The sequence below is a fragment of the Podarcis cretensis genome (genome assembly GCF_951804945.1).
Source record: "Podarcis cretensis genome assembly, chromosome: 4".
NCBI lineage: Eukaryota > Metazoa > Chordata > Lepidosauria > Squamata > Lacertidae > Podarcis > Podarcis cretensis.
In genome coordinates, this window is record NC_137173.1 from 18,200,463 (window position 1) to 18,219,469 (window position 19,007).

At 47.1% G+C, this 19,007-nt stretch overlaps 1 protein-coding gene across 1 annotated transcript in view; it reads right to left on the reverse strand.

The window, feature by feature from the left end:
* The window catches only part of MAML2 (mastermind like transcriptional coactivator 2), a 148,012-nt gene extending 129,169 nt beyond the window's left edge, over window positions 1–18,843 (reverse strand). The window contains exon 1 of the mRNA XM_079973423.1: window positions 16,733–18,843. Within this exon, the coding sequence (XP_079829549.1) occupies window positions 16,733–17,212 (480 nt within the window). The 5' untranslated portion in view covers window positions 17,213–18,843. The remainder of the gene's footprint in view (window positions 1–16,732) is intronic.
* Between the last annotated feature and the right edge of the window lie 164 nt (window positions 18,844–19,007).

The window sequence follows — 19,007 nt, forward strand, 5'->3', positions numbered from 1 at the left end:
CCCATAACAAACCCGCTTCCTTCGGGTGCAATGGAAGAAACAATTCCCTTGTCAGAACTGGAAGGAAAATCAACTGCCAATCCAGTCTGTCCATGGGATGGGGAGACACTATCTTGCCCTCTGGCTCGGGCAGCAAAATGTATTGAGCCCGCTGTGACTATAAGAATGTTGTGAGGGTAAAATGGGATAGGCACTTCCCTAAGCAACTTAGAGGCGAGATAAAACTGTAAACTAGTAAAGCACAATGTCCGAAAGGCCTCCCTTCAGATGTCCCACGACAATGCATGTTGCTACTTCTCTCACCTCCTTAAACAAATAAAAGGGAGACTCAGTCAGTTAACTGAGTGGCTGCCTGGACTTTAAACAGGGAAATACATTGCAAGAGGGATTTACCGGTATACTGGAAGGCAAAATGCTACATTTATTTTCATCCCTTCTGCGCTCAGAAGCAATGCTTCAGTTCAGTTTGCTTCTTAAGATAATTTTCCCTCCTTGGAAAACAGATGCAGGGGCTGAGCTGGTGTTTGAAATCGAGGCATACAACTGGGCCTTGGAAAACCTCACCAGATTTCATTCCAGCATCTGAATGATCAAGAAAAGAAATCGTGCCCTGTGCAAAAGGAAAACCAAACAGAGTGTCAATAGCCGTGAATTATGGCTCCCTTCTTTCTTAAGCCGAGATAGTGGTCTCATCTGCACCATACATTTAAAGCAGTATCATACTGTTTTTAAGAATCATGCCCCCCTCCAAGAATCCTGGGAACAGTAGTTTGTTAAAGGTGCTGAAAGTTGTTCACAGACCCCTCTTCCCTTCACAGAGCTACTGTTCCCAGAGTAGTTTCATAGCCAATGCCTCTTCCCAGGGAACTCTGGGAATTCCCAGGATTCTTCGGGCATGGGAGCCATCATTGTTTAAAGAGGTACAATAGGGCTTTGAATGTATGGTGTGGACAGCATCCCAGAAGAAGCCTCTGCAACTTTCCATGACATTCTGGACTTTTTCCTAAAAGCGGGGGGGGGGGGGGGGGAGGGAGTATGAGCCAGTTGTAAGTTACATTTATTGAGATTTTGTGCGGGAGAGTCTGTGGGGGGCTGAAGTAAAAAAGGTGTACGCATATACCTTTTTAAAACTTATCTCCCTATCTCACCCAACCACTTTACTGCTGTCAGTGGGTCTATTTACATGCTTGTTAAGTATACGCTAAGGTACACAGTCGAGATCACAAAACCTGATTTTCAGGAATTGGGGCCCTGTTCAGATAATCTCACATCAGACGCTCCTTTGAATTGTGGCTTCACCATGCCCAATCAATCACAACCTTGTCTGTCCCGATCACTAATTTCCCAGCTCTTTATGATGCTGGTGATTTAGTAGCAGTAAAGCTATTTGCCCTACCCTTTCTGGTGGGAAAATTGCCCCTGTAAAACAGTCCCAGGTAAACACAGGAGAGAGACAAAGTAGACTTTCAGCAGCAGGATAGAGAGGGGGGGAAGGAGAAGAGAGACAACCAGCAGGACAAAATAAATTGGAGCCCCCCCCCCTCCAAAAAAAAAAGTCGAATGACAAGAAGGTCAGCATAGAAACACAGGGTTGTTTTTTTTAAAAAAAGTCAGAAAGCCATTTGGGAAGTAAGATGTGGAGAACATGTGGAGGCCATGTGTCCCAACAGGTCAGTGTCAGCCTCACATTTCCCCAGAAGACTAAAAAAAACATTACTGAGGCTGTGTGACACAAGCCGAAAGGAAGGGGAAAGCGAGGAATCAACTCCGCTGGGGGGGAAAGGCAGGAGTGGCGAAATGAGACTCCAGAGATGGGGCAGCTACTGAAGAAGTAGACTTGAGGGAGATCCTCTTTTGTTATGGCTGAGGAAGCAGATAAACAGGAGCCAAGCGCAAATTTGCTACCCTCACGACTCTCTGCATGTGGGTTTTTCTTTTTTGCATGGATTCATCCACAGAGGATGCTTCCAGACAACCGGTTCGACGATGTTACGCCAAAGCAAGAACAGCCCCACGCATTCCGGCGCATTTACCAGTCACTTCCCTTACAGCGAACAGCCCTCTCCCTGGAGGAAGCAGGTTTGTTGCAGCAGAGCGCCCAACCAAACGGGGAATTGTGCCACCAAAATACGCCAGTATGCGGCTGAAACCCGTCCAAAAATAGCAGGAGTCCGGAAGCACCCTGAGGAGGCCTTGTCCATGCCCCACAGAATCCCCGCAGGACATTTTGCTGCCTGAGGTGGAGCAGCAAATGCTTGCTTTCCCTCCCTCCGCAGTCAAGTTGTATAGTGTTACCCTCAACGTGCACAGAAGCTGAATTTAAAAGGAGCAAAGAGATTCCACAGCTATTCCACCTGCCTGCTCTTCCCATAGAAGATATGGGGGGCCAAAACCAAAGGAGTTCCCCCGTAGGCCTAGGAGACGCTGTCCTAAAGTCCCAAGATGTGCTTACAGATGATCACAAAGCAACAGATTTGGCTCATTTTCACGGTTTCTACATTTTTAAATCTTTCCTAAGCAGGAAAGTACACACAGCTTTTGATTTCCCTCCTTGCTTTGAAAAAGAAAAAAAAAAGGCCATTTCGGAGATCGCCAAAGAGAAGCGGACCTGTCCACGTCTGAGGTCCTGGAAACTACAGCTTTATTAAATGCTCTTCTTGAATTGCCTGTGCTGTTGTTGACTTCTTTCAGCCATTCTCCCTGGCGGGCAGACTAGGCAAACGAGCGTATCAAAATGTTTTGTGTATGTGTTATGTTTGCGTGTGTCTGTGCGTTACCTATTTCAGAAACCTTTCGTCGCGCATAATATTTACCCAGCAGACTCGTTCAATTTGCCTGGAGCTATTTTGGTCTGCCCCGCAAATATGTGTGTTAAGCGCCGTTATGAAAAGTAGCCAGTGTTCGTTGCTGTGTGCGAGAGAGAGGTGTTTCGGAGCTCAGGAACCGTCGCTTGCAATTTAGAAAGGATAAAAATCACCAGAGGTTCACCCAGACTGGTTGCTGGGGCTGGTAAGCGGAGAGTAAATGAATACTGAATATAATTATACTTCATAAGTCACAGGCTAAATAAAGTGGTCTGGTGGGAAGACCTCAGGCGTGGGGGCCAAATGTGACCCCGGCCAGCCTTTCCACATGGCCTTTGACGTCTCTCCAAGGCCACACCCATCACTTGTCTCATTTCCCCCCAAAGGTTTCTGCCTAGTTGAATGTATCCTTGAACTCTGATCATGCCTTTGGCTGGCCTGAATGGAGGTCAGAGAGGGGAGATGAACTCCCCCAAAAGAGGGCACAGAGATTTGCAGAATTTTTTTCAAGCACTGATTTATGTGCACTTAGGAAAGCTGGTTTTTTGCTGGGCATCTGGATGCTTCTCGAGGTATCACAACCAATAATAATAATTTATTATTTATACCCTGCCCATCTGGCTGGGCGGCTTCCAACAAAATATTAAAATACAGTAATGCATCAAACATTAAAAGCTTCCCGAAACAGGGCTGCCTTCAGATGTCTTCAAGTCTGGTAGTTGTTGTTCTCTTTGACATCTGGTGGGAGGGCGTTCCACAGGGCGGGTGCCACTACTGAGAAGGCCCTCTGCCTGGTTCCTGTAGCTTGGCTTCTCGCAGTGAGGGAACCGCCAGAAGGCCCTTGGCACTGGACCTCAGTGTCTGAGCTTGACGATGGGGGTGGAGACGCTCCTTCTGATATACTGGACCGAGGCTGTTTAGGGCTTTAAAGGTCAGCACAAACACTTTGAATTGTGCTCGGAAACATACTGGGAGCCAATGTAGGTCTTTCAAGACCGGTGTTATGTGGTCTCAGCGGCTGCTCCCAGTCACCAGTCTAGCTGCCAAACTCTTGCATGTCAGACTAACCTGATCTCGTTTTTTTGACAGAATTACAACCCTGGTAGATGAAGGGAACGCAGTGGATGTAGCCTACCTTGATTTCAGCAAGGCATTTGACAAGGTGCCCCATGATATTCTTGTAAAGAAGCTGGTAAAATGCGGTCTTGACTATGCTACCACTCAGTGGATTTGTAACTGGCTGACTAACCAAACCCAAAGGGTGCTCATCAATGGTTCCTCTTCATCCTGGAGAAGAGTGACTAGTGGGGTGCCACAGGGTTCTGTCTTGGGCCCGGTCTTATTCAACATCTTTATCAACGACTTGGATGATGGACTCAAGGGTATCCTGATCAAATTTGCAGATGACACCAAACTGGGAGGGGGGCTAACACCCCAGAGGACAGGATCACACTTCAAAACGACCTTGACAGATTAGAGAACTGGGCCAAAACAAACAAGATGAATTTTAACAGGGAGAAATGTAAAGTATTGCACTTTGGCAAAAAAAATGAGAGGCACAAATACAAGATGGGTGACACCTGGCTTGAGAGCAGTACATGTGAAAAGGATCTAGGAGTCTTGGCTGACCACAAACTTGACATGAGCCAACAGTGTGACGCAGCAGCTAAAAAAGCCAATGCAATTCTGGGCTGCATCAATAGGAGTATAGCATCTAGATCAAGGGAAGTAATAGTGCCACTGTATTCTGCTCTGGTCAGACCTCACCTGGAATACTGTGTCCAGTTCTGGGCACCACAGTTTAAGAAGGACACTGACAAACTGGAACGTGTCCAGAGGAGGGCAACCAAAATGGTCAAAGGCCTGGAAACGATGCCTTACGAGGAACGGCTAAGGGAGCTGGGCATGTTTAGCCTGGAGAAGAGGAGGTTAAGGGGTGATATGATAGCCATGTTCAAATATATAAAAGGATGTCACATAGAGGAGGGAGAAAGGTTGTTTTCTGCTGCTCCAGAGAAGCGGACACTGAGCAATGGATCCAAACTACAAGAAAGAAGATTCCACCTAAACATTAGGAAGAACTTCCTGACAGTAAGAGCTGTTTGACAGTGGAATTTGCTGCCAAGGAGTGTGGTGGAGTCTCCTTCTTTGGAGGTCTTTAAGCAGAGGCTTGACAACCATATGTCAGGAGTGCTCTGATGGTGTTTCCTGCTTGGCAGGGGGTTGGACTCGATGGCCCTTGTGGTCTCTTCCAACTCTATGATTCTGTTTGGATACAACTAGACATTGTTTCTACTGGACCTTTTGAAATGGCACTGATTTAATAGAATCTCAGAATTGGAGAGTTGGAAGGGACCACGAGGGTCATCAAGTCCAACCCTCTGCAATGCAGAAACCTTTTGCTCAACATGGGGCTCGAACCTGCAACCTGAGATTAAGAATTGTTGGGTGAAAAATTATTGCATTGCAGAGGGTTGGACCAGGATAGCCTCGTGGTCCTTTCCAATTTTATGCTCTACCAACTGAGCTATCCCAGGGATTTAAACTGCTGATTTCCAAAATGAGCTGATTTTTCAGTTCTTCATAATTCATAAGCGGGGCCAGATTTAGGTTGGATGAGGCCCTAAGCAACTGAAGGTAAAGGGGCCCTTTATATGTCCAGCTGTCCTTTGTCAACAACAAATTGTCATTATTTTTGTGTTGAATATATGCTATATGGTAATTTATGGACCAAATAGGTATCTAAAGCCATTTGCACATGCAGAATGTAGGCACCCTATGTATAGAAATGAGCAAACCGGTGATATTTTAGGGAGCGGGCTAGCAGGCAGGGCCCACTACTTACATCATAGGAGCCTACACAACACAAAACACTGTTGCTGTATGTGGGTTTTATTTTATTGGCTTTTTATCTTATATTTTGGAAATGTACATGCAGTTTTTTCCCCTTTAAATTTTTTTGGGGCCCCCAAGAGAGTGGGGCCCTAAGCTACAGCTTGTTTAGCTTATATGTAAATCTGGGACTGTTCATGAGTAATGCCTGGTACGAGGCAGCTAGTCCAGAAATAATGGGTATAATTTAAACGCCTCACCATTTTAGGGGAAGGCTGTGACCAGGCAACCTGTGTGCTTACTCAGTCAGCTGTCCAGACACTCATTGCTGATGGGCAACGTCAAGAGCCTTGCTCTCCTCTTTAAACCAGACTTAGACCAAACTGCCCTTCAGATAGAGGACTGCTCTCTGTAAACTTGGGAACACGACCTTGGAGGGCCAGGCGAAAATAGAAGGGAAAATGGAAGTCAGCCTGCACGGTTTATTCATGATGGCTGTTATCACACTCCTGAGAAAACCCGCTTCATGCCACTTTATAAAGCTTGCCCCCCTAACGATCCTCCAGGCACCTGTTGATGTCTCCCCCTGTCCCAACCCTGCAAGCTCATTCAATATATTGGAGAGCAGCTTGGGGCAAGCTGGTCCCAAACCACTCATCAATTCAACACAAGCACCTGTTGCAGAAGTTGATGGACCAGAACATGAAAACGGACTTTGAAAGTTGAGCAATGCAAAAGAGAGACCCGGCAGATGGAATGGTCCGTGGCTGGGAGCAAGAGAGGGGAACGCATGCAAGTTTGGTGTCCAAGAGGATACGAGGCTATGGCAACTCCATCAAAAACGTGAACTAAAGGAACAGGCTGTGTAAACACTTCTATCTGCTCAAGGCCTCTTGAGGGAGCCTGGGCAACAGCTAAAGATCATCTGCAAAACTCTTTCAGGTCATCAGGTGGTTAATACATTACAGGAAGATAAGCCAGGCTGCGTACAGATGTATATGGAAACAGGGTTGTTTTTTGGCGGGTTGCTGCTCTGCTAATCCCACTTTCAGTTTTGTATATATGGCCCTCAGCAGGCTTCCTCAACCTCGGCCCTCCAGATGTTTTGAGACTACAATTCCCATCATCCCTGACCACTGGTCCTGCCAGCTAGGGATCATGGGAGTTGTAGGCCAAAAACATCTGGAGGGGTGAGGTTGAGGAAGCCTGGCTTTCAGTTTAAAACCTGCCTCCCTGTTCTTCAGATGGGTTTCCTCACTTTAACTTTTGGGATTCCCCACTCCCACCCCAGCTAGCATGGTGATCTTGCTTTAAATGTTTGTTCAGCACTTATTTGACCTCTTTGTTTGATTGCTTCAGAAAAAGATGGGATAGCATTAAGGGCTAGGCAATTGACGATGTGCACAGTCCTTACCGCTTTGCAAATGGCACAAGAGATGGCCAATCAGCACTGCACGCAGATCCATCTTGTACCCAGCCTGGAAGCAACAACCACAACCTCTTATCTAGCAGGGGAAGGTGGTATGTTTGTTCAAACTGCAGTGTCAAGAGGTGCATGCAATCGGCTGTGGTTTCGTCGAGTGTGCGGGTGTTCCAGAGCCCCGTTCGCACCCAGAAGCGAACACAACCCGCATCCGCGCGTCACGATTCGCTGCTTCTGTACATCCACATGACGTCATTTTAACCGTCTGCGCATGCGGCGAAACCTGGAAGTAACGCGCTCCATTATGTCCGGGTCGCCGCAGCACACAACCCGAAAATACTTATCCCAAAGCTACTTCAACCCGAGGTATGACTGTACCGCTGTCCTGTATGTGACAAGTTGCCTCACTCTTGTCTAATGGTAGGGCCGGCCCTGGCAGCCAGCCACAGTGGGCAAACAGTTCCTCTCAGGCCTGCCTGGTATGAAGGCATCTTCCTAGGAAGCTTTTAAGACCGCTGGTCCATTTCACTCCGTACCATCTACAGCAGTGCTAGAAAACATGGAGCCCTGCAGATGTTCCTGCACTACGACTGGCCAGGCTGGCTGGAGCAGATGGGAGCTGTAGTCACCACATTGGCTTGGTCTGCACTGGCTGGTGGTAGCTCTCCAGGGTTTTCAGAACTGAGAATGCCAGAGGTTGAAAACGGGGACCTTTTGCACACGAAGCATGCTCTCTCTACTACAAAGCCACGGTGCTGCCCCCTTATGCTCCTTCCTGAATTCCTAAGACGGCTCCTTCAAGGAATCGGTAAGAGAGACCTTGATAATGGATGCTCCTGCATCTGGAGCGTTGCAGGCGATACTGCAACGGAAACCTCCCCGTCGTCGAATTATGCGTTTCTTGGAGCTTGTCCACATGGAGGATTCTGGCACTTCTGCGGAGCCATTTGCATGTGCTGGCACGAGAGCAAACACCCGAGAGCAGGAATGTTGCACCTGTGTAAACTGCTGGGAGGATATCAGAGGCTTCAAATTAAGAAATTTGTGATGTCTGAGAGTATGTTTATTCCTGTCTTTGATCCTGGGCCCCCCTCTGATGCCCAAGCGCCCAGCCTCTCTCCCCCCCCCCCATTCTCTTTAGTTGGAAGAGTCCTACAATATAGTGGTCCCTCTGGTTAAGAACTTAATTAGTTCCGGAGGTCCATTCTTAACCTGAAACTGTTCTTGACCTGAAGCACCACTTTAGCTAATGGGGCCTCCTGCTGCCGCCATGCCGCTGCCGTGCAATTTCTGTTCTCACCCTGAAGCAAAGTTCTTAACCCAAGGTACTATTTCTGGGTTAGTCTGTAACCTGAAGTATCTGTAACCCAAAGTACCACTGTAATGGAATGGCCGAGGATCATAGAATCGTAGAGTTGGAACCCACCACAAGTGTCATCTAGTCCAACCCGCCTTGCAAGGCAGGAATCTTTTGCCCAAACCTAAAACCCTAAGATTAAGGGTCTCACAACCTACCAGCTGAGCTATCCCAGGTATTGGATCATGTCTGTATGGATAGTGAGTTGACTGCACTTAAAGAACCAAGCTCTCGTATAGAACTGCTTCAAGTGTATGTTGGAAGTGTAAGGAGAACGAAGGCACGTTCTACCACATATGGTGGACATGCAAGATAACAAAAGCATTCTGGGAAATGATATATAATGAGTTGAAAAAAATGTTTAAAATAACGTTTGTGGAAAAACCAGAGGCTTTTTTACTAGGAATTTTAGGAGCAAAGATATCAAAGGCACAGAAACAATTACCGTATTTTTTGCTCTATAAGACACACTTTTTCCCTCCTAAAAAGTAAGGGGAAATGTGTATGCATCTTATGGAGCGAATGCAGGCTGCGCAGCTATCACAGAAGCCAGAACAGCAAGAGGGATTGCTGCTTTCCCTCTTGCTGTTCTGGCTTCTGGAATTCAGAATATTTTTTTTCTTGTTTTCCTCCTCCAAAAACTAGGTGCATCTTATGGTCTGGTGCATCTTATAGAGCGAAAAATACGGTATTTATGTATGTGACAACAGCAGCACAGATACTACTGGCCCAGAGATGGAAAGAAGATAAAGTCCTAACCAGAGATGAATGGCTGATGAAGATGAAGGACTACGCCAAAATGACGAGGAAAATCAGAAACCAAGAAGAGAGGAACTTTAATAAGGAATGGGGGAAATTTGCAATGTATTTAAGAGAACACTGTAAGCAACTAAAAACCTTGGCAGGATTTGAGCAATGCTAATAAGGTACTAAAAACTAAGGAAAATTGATTATTTAAGAAAAATAGAGAAAATATGTGAGGCAGTTGAAAAAGATTGAAAATGGTAACCATAGAAGGGTGGAGGGGAGTCCTAGGATTCAGAGAATTCTAAATGTTGATGATGATGCTTAATGTTTGGATTTAAATGTGCAGTGTAAAACTCAATAAAAAAGGATTATACAAAACAACAACAAAGAACCAGGCTCTCTGACAGGTTGTGACCCAACACCACTAAATACCACAAGTCACCTTTCAACCACTTCTAGTCAGTGGGGTTCACTCGGGAAAACTTCCCCTTGGACTGTATCCTGCTGTGGTTTGCAGACCACGGCAGGTCCACAAACACCACTGAGGTGTTCCAAAGAAAAATTGTGGAACAGGCAACTCCCCATTTACGCGGGGGTTGCGTTCCTTAGGCACCGCGCATTTAAGTGAAATTGTATTGGGAACACCATTGAAAAAGCCTGCCAACAGCCTCTGGAAACCCTTGAAAAACCCTTGAAAAACCAAAAAGCCACCAAACTCCACCACCACCGCTCCCTCCAAACCTCCATGCTCAAACTCTACAGGCCTCAAAGCCTTGTGGGATTGCTAGATGCTATTTTTGCACCATTTTCACAGTTTTCATGGTCTTTTAGGGCTGTTTTTGCCCCCTTTCGTGCTACTTCCAGGTTCGTGGTGATGTGTACGGTCATGTGTGCCTTGTACATGCATAAATGAGGAGTTGCATGCCTTTGGCCCTGGGGGTGATGCTGGCCCCCTGCCTTATTATGGAGCCGGCAGCCAGAGCCAGATTATCAAAAAGGAGCCGGCAGCCATTTGGACCAGAGCCTAGTTATCAATAAGGCCCTGGTACAGAACTTATGATTTTCATGGGGTGGCACTGAACGAAGTCTTACTCAGAGCAGATCCTCTGAGTTAGAGCCATTAATGGACGTACTCTCTCTTGAGTAAAATGTAGTTGACTACCACCCCACAATATGGCACTGGTTTGGCCTACTACTTTTTGTCTAAACCAGTTTCTCAAACTTGGGTCTCCAGCTGCTTTTGGACTACCATTCCCATCATCCCCAACTAGCAGGACCAGCAGTCAGAGATGATGGGAAATGTAGTCCCCCCCAAAAAATCTGGCGACTCAAGTTTGGGAAATACAGTTAGAGGCCCTTCTCAGACCTTGTGGTTTCCTTAATGTGGCACCTATTTGGGTGTAGACACCAGAACTGAAGAAAACAATGTTCTTTAAAATGCAAATTCTGTATGCATTTTTATATGCAGAACAAAAACGATGTTTATTAAGTGGTTGGGCCTAGACCCTCAGCGATTTTCAAGTGGAAGAAAAAGCTTGAGAACTGCTATTCCAGAGAACGATATTATTAATTTTGCCCATTTTGTTAGTCATCGTTGCCTAGCTACCCTTTTTGTTTATTTTTCGTTTTAAAAACGAATCTAGACGTCTTCCACTCATCTGTGAGTGTCACCATTCAAAAAGTTCTTCAGAGTTCATGCAACGCATCTCGCCGTGATAGAACATATTTAAGGTCAGTTTCAGAAACTGGAAGCCTCAGACATCCCTCTGCCCTCCTTCTAGGAAACATCTGTTCCGCTCAGCCACATGAAGAAACACCACTAATTTGCTGCACTTGTTTAGTGAGCTGAAAACATATTTCTCCTTCCCAACTGCTATACATACTTACTTGGGAGTAGGGATTGAGGAGAAATTTGATTCAGTACGCATTTAAAGCAGACACTATCACACTTTCTTGAAATAACCTGAGGACCAAAAACATAGCTATCCTTCGAAATTCTCATTTCCCTGCATTTTGTGATGCAGTTCTCCAACCAAGGATTACAGAAATGAATTCTACTAGGGAAAGTGTGTGTAAAAATGAAGGGAATGGTGAGAATAGCGTACAAAAAATGCATCCTATTGGAGTAAGGGTAAAGGGACCCCTGACCATTAGGTCCAGTCGTGGCCGACTCTGGGGTTGCAGTACTCATCTCGCTTTATTGGCCGAGGGAGCCAGCGTACAGCTTGCGGGTCACGTGGCCAGCATGACTAAGCCGTTTCTGGCGAACCAGAGCAGCACACAGAAATGCTGTTTACTTTCCCACCGGAGCGGTACCTATTTATCTACTTGCACTCTGACATGCTTTCAAACTGCTAGGTTGGCAGGAGCAGGGACCGAGCAACGGGAGCTCACCCTGTTGTGGGGATTCGAACTGCCGACCTTTTGATCGGCAAGTCCTAGGTTCTGTGTAATTGCTTGCAAATCCAGGTGGCCCAGAGAGCCACATTTCAGATGAGGCAATTCCTCTAGGTATAGTTTTTCCTGCAAAATTACTCCAGTATTTAGAGAGGAAACATTCTTCTTCTTCTGTACTAAGGAAGGGAGTAGGATTATTTTGAAGGTCAACGCTAGATAACTTTTTTTTTTAAAAAAAACCCAACCCAAACAAACCCAGAGCACAGAAATGTCTTCAGCTACTGTAGGTCCTTGTGACCTCGGAGTTCTGCTTGCCAAAACATCTGTGCATAGGCTTTTAAGCCCTGAAAACTTTAATTAGTTGGGTTATCACATTACTCTCTTCTCTTTTCTTTTTTGCACCTTTGTTAAAAATGCGGACCAGCCGGCCTCTATTGCTAAACGCATTTAACTCATATGTTGCCGCCATAACAGAGGAAACACAGCATAAACACAGATTAAAGCTCTGTGCTTTAATCTGACACGGGTGGTACCACTATCTCAAGGCCTGGTGGCGATTATCAACCCCAACAGCGGTGCAAACCGCCCCACACCAAATGGCTGAGGCCAGCTAGCAACACATGCATGCAGCTGGCAGATAGCACAAGGTCAATCACTCCCTGCCTGCAAAGGAATCCAAATCAAGGCTGTCTTTATTATGTCTTCGGTGACTTGTGACTCCACCACCCTAATATATGGCCAGGGAGGGAGGAATTAACAGGTGTGGCCCCTGTAGGGCTTTTTCTCCCTAGTATAGTGAAAGACACAGCAACTTCTCCAAGTTCAGGTGGTGGCAATTTTGGGCACAGCTTGGGTGGTATAAGTTACTGGTTCACACAACACTTTGCATCTGCAGCCTCCAGTTAAGACAGATAGAATCTTTGTTTGCATCAGCCACCAACCATAGCAATAAAATAAAATGCACCTAGGACAGAGCTAGATGGTTAGCTATAGAAAGTATGTTCTGGAAGTTTACATCCATACAAATGGCAGAATTAATACATAGTTCTTTTGCCACAGATAAAACAGGTGAACCAATAGGCTTTCTTTTGATTAAAAAATTGAGCAGTGTTAGGAAGTTAATCAAATAATAGATCTTATTCTAATTGCCCCTGCTAATTTTTTTATTTTATTTTTTTGCAGTTTTTGCTGTTATTTTGATCTGCTGGAAGAAAAGACGGAGTAGCAATGGTTGAGTGACCTGGTATGGATAATAGCAGAAGGGTAATAACCTCACTCCTCAAATCTTTATAAAGAGTGCAAGCACATGGGCTACTGACATTCAGTTAAGTTGCTCAAGCTCCACACATGGCAAAAGCAACAGGATGCTACCTTTGGCTATGACATCAATGGTGATGCACCAGTGGAACTTCCTAAACTACAGCCCTGCATTATTATGCATTATTTAATACATTTACATATACATCGCTGACTATTTAAGAATATCAAAGTGGTGTGCAAAACATAAAAATCGTAAAACAAATTAAAAAGAAATGTAATAAAACACCAGTTTATAATCTGCACAGCGACCCAACAAGCGAGCCCATCGATGTCAGTAATCAGGGGGTGCTTGGGTCAACAAGAAGGTCTTTAGCAGATGCTGAGAACCGGCAGCTAAAAAAGCCAATGCAATTCTGGGCTGCATCAATAGGAGTATTGCATCTAGATCAAGGGAAGTAATAGTGCCCCTGTATTCTGCTCTGGTCAGACCTCACCTGGAGTACTGTGTCCAGTTCTGGGCACCACAGTTCAAGAAGGACACTGACAAACTGGAACGTGTCCAGAGGAGGGCAACCAAAATGGTCAAAGGCCTGGAAACGATGCCTTATGAAGAACGGCTAAGGGAGCTGGGCATGTTTAGCCTGGAGAAGAGGAGGTTAAGGGGTGATATGATAGCCATGTTCAAATATATAAAAGGATGTCACATAGAGGAGGGAGAAAGGTTGTTTTCTGCTGCTCCAGAGAAGCGGATACGGAGCAATGGTTCCAAACTACAAGAAAAAAGATTCCACCTAAACATTAGGAAGAACTTCCTGACAGTAAGAGCTGTTCGACAGTGGAATTTGCTGCCAAGGTGTGTGGTGGTCTCCTTCTTTGGAGGTCTTTAAGCAGAGGCTTGACAACCATATGTCAGGAGTGCTCTGATGGTGTTTCCTGCTTGGCAGGGGGTTGGACTCGATGGCCCTTGTGGTCTCTTCCAACTCTATGATTCTATGATTCTATGAAAAGCAGGCAGGGCATGCTAGAATTCTCAAGGAAGGCTTGAAAATGGTGTGGGGGTCACCACTCTGAAGACTCTGCTGGCAATGGTCACAAGATGGATGGAAAACACGGCCTGTGCCATTATGAGTAGCCAGGAAGGAGAACAAAAAATATCCAGCAATGTTGGTGCAAGGAAGGCATGGAATAATATATGAAGAGACCTGCTGGATCAGGCCAAAGGCCCATTTGGTCCAACGTTCTGTTCTCACAGCGACCGGTGAGATGCTTAAGGGAAACTCCAGAGCACAGCAGAACCCTCCCTGTTTGCCACCCCAAACAACTAGAATGCAGAAGCATACTTCCTTGGCAGCCAAGGTAGAACACAGCCATTGTAAGCCACAATATTGCCATACACACATTCATGGAGTGAATCAAAATAATTAGAGGGTTAATAATAATAATAATAATAATAATAATAATAATAATGGGGCATATATTAGGGCAGTTCAAGAAGTGTCAAGAAGTACTGAGGAAGGATGTCTGCAACCCCAACGTCCATTTTGCACACATCAGATAACCTGTTGCAGATATAAAAGATGCTACTTTATACCCAGCACACAGCCTCCAAAACTGAGTCTTGTACTGCTGCAATCTTCCACTCATGCCACAGCTAGAAACTTCACCTGTCTGTGGCTTGTTGCAATCAATGGGACCATCTTATACCTGACACTCAAACTGTCAACAGGCTGCAGACGGGAGCAGTGATATCTCGAGTATCTTTACGCAAAAGCTATGTCTAATTCTACAAGCCTTACATGTCACTGTTATAGTATGGCCCCTATTGTACTTGTTCTGCATTAAAACACGGTGGGCATTTAATTTATCCCTCTGGGTCTCTTGAAGCTTTGTTTTGAGAGCTATTAATTGTCTGTATTTGAAATGGAACAAAACTGCAAACTTTGCTATTCTACACCCCTGGCTTTGACATTTGCTTCTGGATTTCTCAAGGTGAAACTCCCCTCTCCCGTAATGTGGTTTGCCTATCAACAAAAAAAAAACTTATCGAAAAGAGTGCTCCTCACGCCCCAAAGTTAAGTTGGACTTTAGGGGATAAAATATACCAAATACTATGTTGAAAATGAAGCTGCGTTGGGAAGGGTTTGTTTGTTTGTGAACTTCGGAAGCAAAATAATTTCTGATGCAAGTAAGCAGCAGTGAAACAAGCAATAAAGGATAGAATTGTAGAGTTGGAAGGGACCACAAGGGTCATCTAGTCCAACCCCCTACAATGCAAGAATCTTTTGCTCAATGTGGGGCTTGAACCCACAACCCTGAGATGAAGAGCCTCATGCTCTACCAACTGAGCTATCCCAGAGCTGGGTGAGTACTGTAATGACCCACAAGCAGGAGGCTGCAGATAACCAGAGTCCTGCTGGATCTCAACAAAGGAATATTTACTCCAGTATCCTGTTCTTACAAGTGTCAACCAGAGGCATAAAGGAGACCAGCAGGACAGAAGTAACGCCTCTCTTTTTAGCAGACAAACCACGCCACCTCACCCATCACTTGCCCACCACCATGTTTACTTAGACCCTAGGTCAACAGTATCCGATGCCCAACCACATTCGTAAGGCTCGTCATCTCCTCTTCCATCAATTACGCAGTTCCCCCCTTGTTTCCAGATCTCCAGTGGAACTCATCTAACATGGGGGTTCCAACTGCTGAATTAACCTTCATAGGTTCTCATCCTTTTCTCTGGGGTTCTTAAATCTCACCACCACCATGACCAAAGCCACAGATACACTGCAGGCAGTAGGTAAACAGGTGTAGCGCCCTCTCTCCCAAAAAAGCGAGGCTGTGAGAAAAACCCAGCTAGACCAGATTCAGTTCAATATCCTGTTCCAAACAACATCCAGCCAGATCCCTCTGGGAAAAAATTGCATGAAGCCAACAGCAATTCCCCTGCGTCTGGTATTCATAGATACAGTGCTACTGAATGTGGAGGTTCCATTCAGTTGTGGCACGGCAATAGCCATGGATAAACAGATCACCCACCATTAATGTGTCCAAAATCCCCTTCTAAAAAGCCAACTAAGTTAGTGGCATCACTGTAATAAAATAAGCTTCCAAAGCAGGCATAGGCAAACTCGGCCCTACAACTACAACTCCCATCATCCATAGCTAACAGGACCAGTGGTCAGGCGTGATGGGGAGTTGTAGTCCCAAAACATCTGGAGGGCCGAGTTTGCCTTTGCCTCTTCCAAAGTGTCTTTGAAGTGAGCCACCATTCTCTCTGCCTTAGCTTCTCATCTGTAAAATGGGGGCAGTAATACATTGTCTGCGCTTACAGGCTGCTAAAAGGATCACTGCCCTCTCCTATGTCAAATTTCAGATTGCAAGCTCCTCAGGGGAGAGACCTGCACTCTTGCTGATGGCATGGCACACGAACGAGAGAACACAGTGATGTGCCGGTGTGCAAAACAAAATAGCCTATCTAATGGCACTCCTCATTAACAACCATTAGCATTTCTACATGGCAGGCTGCTGTTTTAAGTACAGAGATACGGCTTGTAAAAATGGAGGGGGGGGGGAGTTAGCGATGCAAAATGACCTTTTGACATTTTAAAAACTCACACATATGAGAGACCATTGGTCCATCCTTCCAAACTCAGCCCTTGCAACTCCCCTCCCACAGGGGCAGAATTTGCTAATTCTGGGCGAGGACAAAAATTTGGCGCCCTCTAACTATTTCTTATTTTCACAATAATTCCTTTTGGTACAGTTACTTTTAAAATGGATCTTCTCAAGTAGGTACTCGAATAAATATACGTTTCTAAAAATATTATTATTTTGTGCCCCCTCGGCTGGGCACCCTAAAGGCGCTGCCTCCTGAGCGTGTTTGGAGGGAACCAGGAAACGAAGGAGACTCACCGCAAGGAGCGCGGGGTTCCTCTGCTCCCCTCCAGAGGCCGATCCGGGCTGCTCTCCGTTGATCCCACTCCTGCCACCAGTCGTCCCGTTGCTGATCAGCTGCTGGCGATAGTAGTCTGCCGGAGGGGGCGCTGCAGCGTTCGCAGAAGGAGCCGAAGCCGCGATGCTGCTGCCGCCTCCTCCTCCGCTGTGACCATTGGCCGCTGCTGCCTTGCTGTGCTTCCCTCCTTTCCTGGCCGCCTGGCCGTGCTGCACCAGGTTGAGGAGTTGCAAGGTGCTCTCCCGCTCGCGGCTCGAGCTCTCCGCCCGGCCCCGCTCGTAGCGCCCCTCGCAGCTCAGGTGGTGCTGGCGGCAGATGGCGATGCGCGCCCGCAGCCGCTCCACGATCGCGCTGTGCACCCGCGGCGCCGCCACCGAGCCGCCGCCGCCGCCGCCGCCTCCCAGGAGACCCGGGGCTTGGGGGGGAGCCGTGTCCCCCATCCCCGCAGCCTCAGGCCCCTGCTCTTTTTGCAAAGGGCTCGTTGATCCACTCTCACGCGAACCAGAAACCGGCTCCTCTCTCCGGAACGAGGGCGAATCTTGCGCTCCTCTCTCCTGCAAACCCGGGCAGATCGCTTGCCCGATTTTAGTCCAGCGCGCTCTTTACAAAGTCGCCGCCAACGCCATCCTTTTTGCAGGTTCCCCGAGCAAAGCAACAGACTTCAGCAGCGGGGGGCGAAGCTGGCCAGCAGGGGCGGCTGCAGACTTGCAAGCAACAGCCATTTAAATCGCGGTGCAAACCACTGATAGGGGTTATTTTTCCTCCCCTTTTCCGTTAAAAAAAAAAAAATAATCCACCACCACCACGAGGTCTGATTAAGGCTTGCTGAAAATCATCGCCGCAAAGTTTTTATAGCAATGCATTTTAGGGAGAATAAATAAGCAGATCTCCAAAGCTGGGTAGCGTGCTTTTTTTGGGGGGGGTGGGAGGGCAAATTGGCAAAAAAATTGCCAATTGGCAAAAAGGTATGGAAAGACACACACCCGTCTCTTGAGCGCAAAAAAGAAAGGGACGCGTGAAAGTGAGCGCGAGCGTGGAGTGTCGTGTGAAGGGGTGACACGAGGTTCGCCGGGCTCGCCCCCGCTTTCCCTGAAGTTGCTCGCAAGAGCAGCGATCGGAATGGGGCGCGTTGGCTGGATGCCGGAGGGATGGGAGAAGCGATCCCGGAGAGTTTTAATATTTGTTGCTTTCTCTTTCGCCTACCTCGGTCTTTTAAAACCCGGTTGTTGTTGTTTTTGCACAGGCTCCTGCTCAAAGAGTATCTCCTTTTAAGTCAAAGGAAAAGCAAGACGGCTTACTGGTTCCCGGTGTCATAAAGTTCAGACGCGGTTCTCCAATGAATCCAACCCATGCTTGGGAGAAGCGGACGGGCAGATGGTTTCTCCGGAGGGTGGGCGATCCTTAAGTGTCCCTCCCTCCCGTGCCACGGGAAAAAGCCAGCTCCGATCTCGAGGCAAAAAGCCCTCCCCGCATCCTCGTGCTCCTTTTTGTCTACTTCCAGAAAAGCTGAGCAAAGCACCCAGGAACGCGGCGGGGGGGAGAGAGAGAGAGAGGAGGCGGGTGGGGGGAAGAGTTGGTGGGAGCAAAAGCAGAAATCACGACTCCCAACGATCAGCTAATTCACAAACCAGCTCGAAACTTACAAACTTCCAGCTCTCCGCCTCCAGATCCGTCTGATGCAGCGAGATTCCTCGGTCAATTTGTATATTCCATCCCTTCCGACTTGGGATCTGGTGAGTTTTTTGTTGTTGTTGCAATGTCTCTCCAAAGCGCGCTTGACGGTGGTGGTCGCTGCCGCTGCTGCCGCCCTGCCCTCTGCACTTGCCGGTTTAAGAAGAGAGCAGAAAGCTTGCAGTGTTTTTTCCCCCCCTCTCCCCCTTTTCCTTCGCTTGTCTCGTGCTTTAAGCCGCCAGGCTGCTACGACTGCACGGCGCGGGGGTTGCAGATACACAGGATTTCATTGTGCTCGCATAGAATCTGAGCAGCGGCGGCAACAGCAGCAAACATGAGACTGACGGGGAGCCCTGGCGGAAGGCTGGCACCGTTGCGCGGAAAAAGTCGCCGCTCCCCGAAATGAAGGGCAAGGAGACGCCTGCCGGCCAAACCCTCTCGTTGCAGGAAGCTTCCGTTTACTTAAAAAGCCCGCTTTCCCACATTATGCTCGGGCACTCGCGATCAAATCAGGGGGCGCTGATATATGCGCGTTTCAGAAGGCTGACGCTGTGCCCGTGGAAG